The 13,066-nt window shown below is 40.4% G+C and overlaps 1 protein-coding gene across 1 annotated transcript; it reads left to right on the forward strand.

Moving 5' to 3' along the window:
- Positions 1-5,529: 5,529 nt before the first annotated feature.
- Positions 5,530-12,806, forward strand: cmc1 (C-x(9)-C motif containing 1). The gene is made up of 4 exons (XM_086310763.1): positions 5,530-5,687; positions 6,106-6,198; positions 11,810-11,900; positions 12,094-12,806. The coding sequence occupies exons 1-4, from the start codon at positions 5,669-5,671 to the stop codon at positions 12,212-12,214; spliced, it is 324 nt and encodes a 107-aa protein (XP_086166889.1). The 5' UTR covers positions 5,530-5,668; the 3' UTR covers positions 12,215-12,806.
- The last annotated feature ends 260 nt before the right edge of the window (positions 12,807-13,066 follow it).

Genomic DNA, 13,066 nt, shown 5'->3' on the forward strand with positions numbered 1-13,066 from the left:
GTGTCAAAGGGTTTAGCCTGCCTGAGAAGCGGGTGCAGATTGTGGCACAGTGGCAGACCCCTTCACTTGCTTGAGAGGAAATGCATCCTGACATTGCTCGGGTGGTGCCAACACAACTAGAGCCAAGGTAAAATAAAAAGGCTTTCTGTTTTACTTAAATATTGTTATGCTGCAGGAAAAGAATCGTGGATCTTTTCTTTTACTTTTTTGTTTCAATTTGATTGGACACTGTATTGGATTGTGTAAGTTATGTGAACGTTCATTTACAAACAATATGCTAGTAATTCTCCATACCTGTAGGCCTGATATGCATTAACCTGTTATCCAGGCATACATACATACATATAGTCTGGATAACAGGCATGGACAGTTTACAAATTACTCAATTAATCAATTTGTTTCTCAGTCTTTATTTCTGCAAAAATACTGAGTCCAATATATTAGCAGCAATGACTAGAAGTCAGGAAAGGTGAAGCTATCCTGGAGGGAGTCATCCTAATATAATGATGTTTAGTTGACATTGACAATAATTGCTGGAGCCAAATGTCACAGGGGTGACCTGTGGAAGGTGCCCCACAGCAGGACTCAACAGCAGAAGTCTGCCTGTAGGTTTGTAATCCCCTCACCCGAGCCGTTGGATTATGTGCTCTCTATCGACCCTGAAGAGGCTCCCCGCGGCTTGGGCTTAAACACTCTCTAAAATCTCATCTCCACACCCCATCTGCCGGCTGAGCGATGTCTTGGAAGTCGAAGGAGTGGAGATGGGAGCAGGCGAGCAGACGGAGGAAATGAGAACACGCCTCCTACTCCTTGCTGTGGCTCTGCACCGCAGAGAAGAGCAGACTTTAGGAAAACACGCTATATATGTACAGTACAGATTTTTAAATATGCACATCAAAATTCCTATAACAGTTAGTTATAGGTTTGTGATTGTATTCACGTTTATATTGTTATTATTTATATTCTCCCTTAAATGAATTTGGAACCGTTCCTGATTGTTGTTGCTGTCAAAGTATTAAATTCTTTGTTGCCATTACACTCCATTAATATCCGTGTGTTAAATGGCTCCATTTCACAAATAAAAAAAGTTCAAACACTACAATAATTGCTTTTCTACAGATCAATGACCCTTTAACATTCTCTGACAGGGGCCTTGTTTTGTGGCCGTCAGTGGACAGTTGGAGGAGCTGGTGGTTGGCCCTGAGCAGTGAGGCATGTCGTAAGAGGGTTTAACTTTGCTAACCTCCTTCTGCCAGGTTCATGGGGCCCTGCTGTTTGGGTAATATTGGATCAGTGTTGGGAGGCCATGTCCCTGCCATATCAGTCAGCACGCTACTTGGGGTAGTAGCGCTTTCCTCTATGGAGCCAACTGGACTTGTTCAGGATTCAATTTCTATGTTTTTTTTATATTTCATGTTTTTGAAATTCCTCGAACGTAGAATTTCATATGCGTTTAAGCCACATCAAGAAAGATTTGTTGACATCTCCGACAACAAATACTCTCTCACATAACAGAACAAAAACATGTGGGCCCATAGCAGTGAGTTAATTAGAAGCCAGGACAACAAATATTTTTCATGTAATTAGGAGTTCTCTTAAAGTTAATGTTCCAGTGTGTAACCAGTCCACAAACAGTACATTATATGTACTGTGTTTTACCACAACCGCTTTTTTCACAAGAAAAAAAATAAAACCCACTGATAGAAAAGGGGAACCAGGGACTCTTTCACAAAGTAAATTAGGAAGTAGATTTGTAAAAGTATGTAGGTACTTTTGGCACAATACCACTTTTCTTTTTTTAAATACAGCCTATAAGAAAAAGAAATATCGTTAAGCACCTCTGCATTAGCTGTCTTTTCCCTTCCTTGTATTAAATAGTGAATGCAGCCAAACCACTATTGGTAACATTAAAAAACAAACAAAAAAAACATGGAGTCAGAAGGAAACCACTCAACCTGAAAAATTCAAAGTATGCACCATACGTGGTCTTGGCCCGTTTAGGTACAGCCAGCACTAGGATCATAGTAAAACAGCCACACACTGTATAGAGATGAAAAACAAGCATTGTTTTATATTTGTTTCTACAGTGAAAATCAAGCTTTCATAGAGATATCTGATTTATCACGGGAAAAAAAAGATTTTGGGCAGAAAGCTGTTGAGTGCTCATAAATATCAAATATTTGTATATTGTAGACTTACATTACTTTTTTTTTCAAAACAGTTTTGCAGGATGACACGCACCACATAAAGCTCTTGTATTTGTCAAGAATTCAAGCGATATTAAAATATCATTTTTATCATATTTGCTTCAGTGGTTGTGCAATCATTCGTATGAGGCCCATTTGGCCCTGCTGTGGAAATTTGGCGAATGTTGCATATTGGAGGAGCTCTGCTGATATTAAAATCTGCAGATGCCCACCTGGTGTGAGAAGGGGTAGAAACAGAAGAGTGTGCTGTCTGGACTTGGAGGTGTGTATATCCATCTGTTCGTTTAAGTTCAAGGTTCAAGAAAATGAAATAAAAAGCATGTACACGTGTGCATACAGGTGATGGCCTGTGGTCTCTTTTTGTTAAAGGAGTGGGTTTTTGGTGCTTGTAGAAATCATAGATTTGCTCTTTCTGGTCTTTGATTTTCAGATGAAAAGGCTGTTTTTCTCCACAGAGGAAAGCGACAGCTTTACCGGTGTAAGGTCAGAGAGTCGTGAGAACTACAGGCAGACGGGCTAGAGATTCACTATATCGCCTCTGGCGGTGGTGGTGTGTGGGTGAGTGTGAGCTGTAAAGGTGCACTGGGTGTGTGTCTGTGTGGTTTGGATGTGGAGGTGGGTAGTTCACACCTGTTTCTTATCGTAGTCTGTATGTGTGAAGACTGTCTTTTTCTTAAAGGTGTGTATATGTCTGTGAGCTGGGTACCTGTTTCTTTGATTGAACAGGTGGGCCTTCTTTGCATGGGATCCAGACAGCCGAAGCGCCGCACAGCTGACTGTGGTCAGGCTTACTGTGCGCAGTAAGTGGTTCAGGTACAGATACACTGTGGTTGGATGCTGACTTTCAGGAGTCGTTTTTCAATGATTTTGCTATGATTTTATTTCACAATTGCCACATGGTACAAATATTGTTTTAAAAACAAGTCTTACTGCTTGCATTAAAAATGTGTAGCCACTGTACATAGTTTGAGAGTACAGAAAAAAGCCCTGGCAGTTAAAACACACAAAACTAACAATGTAATTGTATTTGATGCAACATAGCTTACATAATAGTACGGTTTTTACAGCTTCAGCCTCTTAACCTACTTTATTTGGAAGACAGTCATCAGACAAACTGGGACGTTTATCCGAAGGTGTTTCTACAGTTATTTCATAATCATTTTTTAAACCTGAATACGCCCTTTTCAAAGTTGACACAAGGGGAAGTACAGGTGTTACTCTGAAAATAGTCATTGCAATGACATCCCTGTAAAAGTCTTTTGTTTGTGTGATCCAAAAAAGGAGATTAGACACATGAAAAAAAGACACCACTATACAGGCAGGTTAAAAGAAACTAGGCCATTTTTATACATATTGCACAGTGCCATTGCTTTTTCAACAAAAAGTAAGCAAAACTGTAGAATCAGTGTGTAAAAAAAACTAAACACACTCCATGATTCAAATTCGCGTAGTAACACTTTCAGCAGGAATAACTGGAAATATGTTTTCTATATGACTTTCTCTGTCTCTCACTTCACTGCGGGGAAATTTTGGTCCATTTTTTGCTGCAGTTCACTGAAGTTTGCCAGCATTTGCTTATGTACAGCATTTCAATCTGGCAACATCTTGATTCTTTTCTTTTTCAACTAGTCTGTAATAGATTTGCTGATGTGCTTGCAATCATTTTTCTGTTGCATGAATTAATTTTGGCTAAGTTTTCACTGTCAGGCAGATGACCTCAGATTTGAGTTTTTGGTATACTTTGGTATGCAGAGGAGTTCCTGCTTGACTCAGTGACTGCAAGGTGCCCGGGTGACTACAAAACAAGCTTAAATCATCACCCTCCACCACCATGCTGACAGTTGGTATGAGGTGTTAGTGCTGTTGTGCTGTATTTGGTTTTCACCAAACATGGTACTGTGCATTACGGCCAAACAACTCCACTTTTTCTGTCCAAAGGCCATTGTTGTGGTTTGTTCAGATGCAATTTTGAAAAGCCAAACTGCGCTGCCATGTTATTTTTAGAGAGAAGAGGCTTTCTCCTGGCAAGCCTTCAAAACAAACCACACTTGTTCAGTCTTTTTTTAATTGTGCTGTCATGAACTTTAACATTTAGCATGCTGACTGAGGACTATAGAGTCTGAGATATAGCTCTTGGGGTTTGGGTTTTTTTGCAGTTTCTCTCAGCATTGCATTGTGTGATCTTGGGATGAATTTGCTGGGACATCTGTATCTGAGAAGATAGTGTTTTCCACTTGTGAGTAATCTTTCTCACTGCAGAGTGAAGGACAGATGATTAGAAACAGCCTTATAACCCTTCCCAGATTTATGAGCAGTAACTGTTACTAAAATCATTACCGATATCTTTTCTCCTTTCTAATGTGTGAAAACACACCTGGCGAAAAAAACTGCCAAAACTGCTGTTAAAAGAGGTGCTTGCACTTGTTTATGATCAGTTAGTGAAGTGCATTTAATTACCCTCCATGGAGGCAGTAAGGGTTTCACAGGAAAAAAGAAGCGACTGCATCTTAATTTTGTTTCAATTTTTGTTAAATAAATAATGACACAGTGTAATATGCTACGTGTTGTAGTTCATTTGGGGTTGCATTTACCTCATTTAAGACCTGTTAAGGACCGAATTATATTTAATATGTTTAGAAATGTAAAAACTTACTGTATTTTTTACCATAACTGTATATGGCTTTTTGACAGGCTTATGGAGTTTTAATGTTTATGATCTGTGGTCGCATTAGGGTCTAAAAGAAAGTGAAATTTATTTTTACAGTGCAAAATGTTAATTACGTAATTAGTTGTAAAATGTAAACATTTAATATCATCATATGATTAATTCCTAAAAACCAGCACATTACATAAATAAATGTTTTTTCTGCATGATATAACTTGCACACCGTTGTTTACAAAGAGCACTTACATGGAGCTTCACACTCCCAATAACTTCAATTTGTGAAAAAACAGAGAACGTAAAAGCTTTCGTTTCATCATTTATAACGAAAAGAAAGAAAATAAAACAGAAAAATAAGTGTTTTGAAGCTCTAAATGTATATAGTTCTGTTTTCTTCTTGTTTAAGGGTTTTGATTCCACCTCCCATCTAGACCGGCAACTTACTGTGGCTGGTGCAATCACAATTAATCACAATTAATATTATTAGCATTACTAGTATTCCCTGAATCGCATTAGTGAATAAGAGATATTTCTAATAATAAAGGTTGTAACTGAGACTGTCTCTTTAATATGATAAAACATAAGAAATCCTTTTCCTCAGTCTTCCACAGAAATGAGCGTGGAGCTAAACCAGTAAGCATCACTCGGTCACCTGTAGCCTCCTGCTTCTCCGCCCAGAGTGACTCTGGGAATTGCAGTTTTTCAGGCCACCATACTACGTCAGCGGAAGTGTTTTGAGCGTTCGCGAGCTAGGTCACATTGATTCAGTGGGGGTAATGTTTTAAGAAACATCATCGCAATGGAGGCAACAAATACAGGTATTAAAGTCCGTAATGCTCTCAAATGCTTTTCGTGGCATACTTTTAATCAAAGCTGTCCGAGTTAGCTCGTTCTTTATTGGCTGTATTGAACTGTAATGGACCTGAGACGCTATAATAACGTTAGCTAAATGCACTTAAAGAGGCTGTCGCCACTCTAAAGGAAAATGCTGAGTTAATTACTCATAAAGGAGAACTTCTGTGCCCAGCGTCTCAGTTAATGGTCCTAAACATGCCTCGCCTTTAGCTGTGTGCGGTAACCCGCGTTTAACGACAGTTGAGCACAAGCACGCATGTCTCCCACGTACACCTATGATAATTAAGGGAAATCATATTCAGTAGGCTTGATGCGGTTGATGCTTATTGTGATGCTTACTTGTGATACTCACATTTGCTTTGCTTTGCTCTGCCGTGTCAGAGGAAGCCCATCTGAGGCATGTGGAGAAGGATGTGCTGATCCCCAAGAAGATGAGGGAGAAAGCCAAGGAGCTCTGTGCTGACAAGGTTGAAGGTGGGATTTTCTCCTGTCCACACTAAAGTGTCGCTCAGGAATCGACTTTACACAGCAGGGTCACTTTTTAAGGAGGCCGTTTTGAACTGTCACAGTCAAGAAACATATGCCAGTTCACCTAATTGTTCCAGTAAGCCATTAGAGTCAACCAGCATACAACTGAACCCAAATAGAAAGCAGCCATCATTAAAACGTGTGTTTGTGCACTGCCTTATGTCAAACAGCTTTTAGTTTTAAAAAAGCAGAGATCTTGGTTAAATCTGTGCCTCAAAGAGACTTTTCTTTGGTCTTCAGTAAGAACCAGAGTACCCAGAGCTTTGATTGGGATTGACTAGAAAAGTTTGAAAATTCAAGTTGCTAACTATAACACTGTGATGCTAGTCAACAAAACGAGGGCGAACATCAACATTTGCCTAATTTCACAATTGGCAGTAAGATGGAAATGGAAGTAATTCAGTCTAACTTGTCTACTTTGTTTGTTTTTTTTTCTAAATTATTTTTGATTTGCCACAGTTGGAAAGGTATAGGTTAAAAATAGAAATGTATTGTAACCAATGGATGTACTGGTAGCTGCTTTATCTTCAGGCCCTGGGTATATCCTGGTTCATGGTGACACTACAGTGATTCAGCTGCACAGTGATCATAGGTACCTAAAATATCTCAAGTTCTATCAAAACCAAAGTAAAAAAAAACAAAACACAATGATAACTGACCACTGACTTGAGTATATGCCATTGACAGGCTAATTAGCTTAGTGTCCTGTACATCCATCACGTCAACAAACTTTTTCTGTTTTTTCTTCTTTTTTTTTAAGGCTGGAGCCTATCCCAGCTGTCCCTGCGTGAGAGCCCAGTTATACCATGTGTAGGTCACCAGTCTTTTAGATGGTTAGCACAGAGAGATACATTCACACCAATGGCAAATTTACAATACTTGGAAAGAGGGAAGGGTGTAACATTGCTGTTCTTAATTTGTCTTTTAATGCAGGGTTGTCAAAAATGTGGCCCACAACACAATTTTATATGTCAAGAGAGACTTTATTTTGTTGGACAAACCATGCAGCCAGTCACACGCAAAGGCAGATTGGGATCATAGCGTTAAATGAAAGAAAGGAGGAGGGCAAGTTCTGAAGACAGCAAGTGTAGTGGTTCAGGCCAGGTACACAGAGACACAGGGAAGCTGGATTTAAATGCAAGCATGTCAGGAAAAAGTGAAGAAATGAGTGAAAACGTGAAGTGAGCAGCATCTGGCTGCATTTCAACGATCTTGGGTTTCACAGGCCTGAATGTGCGCTTGAAGCCATTTATAATTCTTAACTTGTTTGATCTGCTGCTCACCACAATCAAGCACAAGCAGGAATTTTGGACTTTTAACTGTATTTTCAAAAGTTTTACAGCTTTTCATACTGATAAAAACCTCCCTTATGGCCATTCATACTACACAAAGTAATAGGCAATAAACAATTAACCTCTTAAACCGCAATGCTCCCAGTAACAGAGGCAAGAAGGAGAGCATCTGCTTTAATGGGATTTGCCACCAGATCTGTTATTTTAATATAGACCCGTGTGGTATCCACAGAAATGTTAAAATCTCAGCTAAAAGCTTACAAAACAATTTCAACAATCACCAAACAGCTAAAATATTAAACGATTAAACAGCAGGTAAATAGATTCGGAAAAAAGATGTAAAACCAAAGGGTGAATCCCCCCGTTCACCCGACGACATGTACATGGACATGCCGTCAGGTGCTGAAAGCCAACATCTCCCAGATTCCAGAACCCGCAGGTCTCATCACTCTCCAAACAAAATTCAGCTGAACGGCAGCAAAACAGACCAAAATCCTGCTTTATGTTTAAAGAAACACTTTAATGAATCCTCACTTACTTTTGCCGTCTTGCTTCCACCACGATAAAATCGCACTTCCTGCACAGCTCTATCTCCCTGTGTGCTTCAAGACTAGTTTCCCATCAGAAGTCTCTACTTTCTGCTTTATTTCCTTGCTAATAAGGCACCAGTCTGCCATTGCGTACAGCGCTGTTGGCCATTGTTTTGCCCCCCCCCCCCCCCCCCAAAAAAAATGACCCCTGACAAGAAAGCCCAACTCCTCCTACAATTTAAGTCCAAAGACTCATGCTGACAGCATGTCACAGCAGCCTTTTCTTTATCATGTAGAAAAACATTTAAATATGTAGTTTCTTTGCACTGATAGAAAAGGGAGTTTCACCTGTCCGGTCCACTTAAGATCAAAGTGAGCTATATGTGGCCCTCGTGTAAAATGAGTTTGTGTTCACATTAAAGCAGGGGTGTCAATCTATCAATCTTTTAGAGAAATGACTTGATGTCATTGCAGACACTGAGGGTGAGGTAAAATGTTGTAGTTAATGCTGTTCATGTTATACAGTGGTTAGCTTAGCAACTCAGCAGTATGCACAGGAGACATGCCGGGGCATTGGTGTTTCATTGTTTACACAGAATTGATCTGTATGAAGCATGATTTGGGCTGGTTCAAGTAACTTCAAGGTTAACATTGGGTTTTCTGTTTTATGAAGGCGATCATTCCTTACTTGGGTGCATCACCGTGGTAACATGGTTAGGGAATCTATCCAAACCTACCTGGCCCTGTGCGAAACATAATTAAACTTTTAATTTTTTGAGCCCTGTTATATTTGGTGTAAAAATGAACACATCGTTTCATAAAAAGTACCAGCCATCGAACATGGTCTGCGCCTGCTGCTGTTTTAGCACCTGGATGAGTTACTGCGATTGATGGAGTCATGAATTGTGCTCTCTAACAAATCTTAAAGGCTCTTAAGTTCAATTCAAATTTCTCCAAAGAAGAGTGGGTCAAAATTCTTCTACACCCACAAGTCAGCTATTCACCTGCTAGTCAGGCTCTCCATTTTTATTGGTCATGCTTTTTATTTGTTTTTGTTCTTTAATGTCTCTGTAAAGCACTTTGAATCACCTTGTTGTTGAATTGTGCTATATAAATAAACTTGCCTTGGCTTCAGTGGGAGAAACGTTTCGCTGACTTCCTAGCGCATTGTTCCTTCAGTGGGCTGGTTTCAGTCATTATGCAAATGTACTGTTTATAAGATTGGGGAAACCTGCAGTCAGCTGAGACTGAAGAAGTCACTTGGATGAGTGACGAAACGTTTCTCGCACTGAAAACGCTCCGTCCCAATGAACAGAATCAACTTTTGGAGAATAATCACCTTTGCGTGACCACTTAGCCTTGTTGCTTATGTTAAGTAAAGCCAGATGAGAGGGGTATGTTGCTTTATATTTCAGGCCTTGGGGAGCTCATTGAAACATGACAGCAAAATAATTAGACGCCATCAGACTGATAGAAGAGTCTAAGAGAGGCTTCAGGAATGGAAGCATAAACTTAAAGCGTTATTAAAACGTTGTTCTTCAAAATGGGGACTGCATGTGGCGCTGCATGTTGCTGCCCCCATTTTTGTGTCATATTGCAACATTGCATCTTTCCTTCCTCAGGAATTTACTTTACTCTTGACCTTCTTGAATCAGACCCTTCTACTTCTTCTTCTTTCCGGTATTGAGTAGCAGGCTAATTGGCATTACAGCAGTTGCCTCTTTATCTACACAGACGCACGCACGCACTTGGCTACACCTCTGCTCCAGTGTGCCCCGTTTACTGCAGCAACACATCAGCCCGACAGTCACGGTTTTATGTGGTTTTTAGAAATCTGATGACAGCTTCTATGAGCTAGGGTGTACTGCTCACACGAGGAGGCAGACAGAGGTGATGGGACATACATGGCTGGGCTGTGGGTAGTGGAAACCCCCCTCACATTACAAGTTTCTCGTCCCACTCATTTTCACACCTTCATCCTCCGCCCTCAATCATCTATTCTGTCTGTTTGTGTCTGCACTACTGGGCTCCTGTGTGTGTGTGTGCGTCTGTGATTGTGTTTTACAAAGACAGTGCCAAAAAAAAAAGAACCAACACAATCTACAAGTATGTTTTCCTGTGTTATTGGTATCTGCATATATGCCTCTGCACACCCCACAGTTGTGTATTGTAGGCTTTGTTGTTCACGCAGATATGTAGCACTGACCTGTACAGAACTCCTTTTGTAGTTTCACCTGATGAGTTTTCCTACTACGCTGATGATTCATGTCAGGACTCACATGCCTTTCAGAGTCTTAAGTTTTTGAACAACCCCCACACGTTCATTTTGATTACTGTTGTGTTTTTGCAGAAAAGTGATTGGCTGCTAATTGAATTCCTTAAATTTAAGGTCCGGATCACAAAATCAAAAATGTGGACAAAAGGTGGGGAAACAAGAATGAATGAATGAATGGATTTTTCAGTTTGTCGGTTAGAAATGAATAAATCCTGCTCAAGATCCTAACATTTATTTTCTACCATAACTAATTATGTATAAGGTCTTTTTACACCACATCTTCCTCTAAAGTACCAAATCTCCCGAAATGTTCAAGCCTCATGCTTCTGCTTTCCACTAACTGCCACTTCTGCGTCGGTAAAAATGGCAAACCGAACGACCTCAAAGCGAAGGTGGCATCGCACTTTTCTTCAGAAGGGCCTCTTTTCGCATGAAACCAGTCTCGTAGATTCGTCTCCTTATCCTAACTATTCATGTGCGATCAGAAACGCAGCCTCTATTAGTGCCGTGGGACAGGGATGAGGCGCTCTTTGATTAGATTAGTCGCACAGTTCTGCTTCTCTAAATTGGTTTTGCAGTTAGTCTGCATCCTCGTGAAAGAGTGTGTGATAACCATACTGATGCCGCAGATGAAGGTAATTACGATGTCAGCTGTTTGAAGGGGACACAGGGGCAGCGGTTTTAATTAAAGCCTCGAGAAAGAGCTTGCTAACAAGGTGAAGACTCACTCGTCGACACCTTGTTCAGTGCCTTTAATGTGGAAAATACCACTAACAGGGGCATGAAGTCACTGTTGCATCTTTATAGAAGAAGGGCTTCTCGTTTTGGGCTCCAGTTTTATTTTCCGGGCACAGGCACCAGCAATTGATGTTGGCCAGAGAAGAAGGAAGGCAGCAAAGGTTGAACATATCTAGTAAAACTGCAACCATTAGCAGCAATTCTTAAGTTTAACATTTCTGATAATATCTAGTCTGATTTCTGGAAAAGCTCCACTTACTTGTTCAGTTATTGTAAATAACCTCCTCTATCTCCAGGCCTCACTGGGCACCGTGTTCAGTGTAGCATTACCTATATTTAATTCTTGGGGGCATAGACGTGTGTATATTTGAGGATGGTGGGATGACTGTTACAGGACTAATGTGGGAGCAGTGCGACCACAGATATAACCACTCTGTGGATAGTACGGTTAAGTTCAGTCCTCATATGAACAAGGAAACATGGGTTTCGGTTTGATAAGAGGCTTGGCAGGGTGACTTCCGACTGGGTTCCTTCTCGTGGAGATGGGGCCCGTCTCGGTTTGCTCGTAGCTATTCGTTTTCTTGTTTGCGGTAAAAAAAGGTAGGCTCTTAATTGTGATTTTTGCTTTGAGGTTACTGTACGCATTGAGCCAGTTTCCCTTTTTCTTTTGTTGTTGATTTGTCCTTTCTGACTTCTACACTCCTCTCTCTCCCTCCCTCCAGCCTTCAGCCACTGCTGTAAAGAGTCTGGTTTCTTCATGGTGTTTAAGTGTCGAGGGGAGAACGCAGCCCTGAAGGAATGTCTGACACGACAGTGAGTATTGTGCGACAACACTCATATAGAAAGGTGGCTCCCCATGTGTTATAACAGAATCACGCCAGTAGCTTTTACACACGCTTGCCTACTCTCTCCCACTCCTGTTGACTCTCTGAATTGCCGCCTGTAAAGTCTTAGTAATCTCAAAACCTATCAGAGTGATGAAGGTCTACCTTTTGTGTTCCACCAGCTACCAGGACCCCGCGTTTTTTGAAGAGTGCAAGCAGGAGTACATTCGAGAGAAGCTGGAATTTGAGAGGACGGGGATTCCAGCCAAGAACATGAAACAAAAACTTCCGACTAGCATGTAAAATAACAACACAACAAGCTTTATTTTTAAAGTGTACACAGACTTACACTCTGCCCAGAACTGCAGGATTACGTGGCAGTGCTATGGACAAGTGGTTGTATTTCTTGTAAAGCTACATGCTTATGCGTGAAAGGTGAGTGAAATTATTTGGATCATAAAGAGTGATCAGAATGTCACAAATATGTGATTGTACTGTGATATAGCAGCCACCTGGAAGAGTTTCAGTGCAGGGCAGCACATGGTGCGCAGCTGTAAACTGAGGGATGCTTTGCACCTGTTGAACCACTTGAACATGTGTCTATTGCTCCTGCAGTGACGGCACGAGTGACGAATCTGCTCAGTTGCCTTTGGCTGGACCCACAGCTTTGAAATTCACCTGCAGAAGTTGTTGTGTAATAACTTACAAAGGAATTGATTTTAAAAAAGAAGAGAAAAAAAAGTAATGGAAATCAGAGATGGAGATTTGTACACTATAACTTGGAGGTAATAATAAAACCCTGTGTGATCATGTGATTGTTGCAAATATTAGAAAATTTTAAGGGCAGTCAACATGAAATGTTTCTGAATAAAGGTTTAATATCTGTTTAACTCCATCAGACTTAAAAGATGTGTTTTTTATGATGGTTTGCATTTTTCAGCAGTGGGACTAAAGAGTCGCACGGTGAAAATTTCCTTTCTGTTTAGTGTATTCGAAAGCAGGATCAACAGAACTATAAAAATTGTAAAAAGAAAAAAAGCTACAGCTGACTCAGTTTGTTCTTTTACATGTTCAGGACTTTTACCTCCAGTGGCTAAATTGAGCTAAATGCATACTTTTTTTGCATTAATAATTTTTTTTGTTATGGTTATAATA

Source organism: Aulonocara sp. 'chitande type north' Nkhata Bay, linkage group LG11, assembly GCF_057382095.1.
Source record: "Aulonocara sp. 'chitande type north' Nkhata Bay isolate Kocher_YH1m ecotype deep benthic linkage group LG11, A_spYH_male_GT1.1, whole genome shotgun sequence".
NCBI lineage: Eukaryota > Metazoa > Chordata > Actinopteri > Cichliformes > Cichlidae > Aulonocara > Aulonocara sp. 'chitande type north' Nkhata Bay.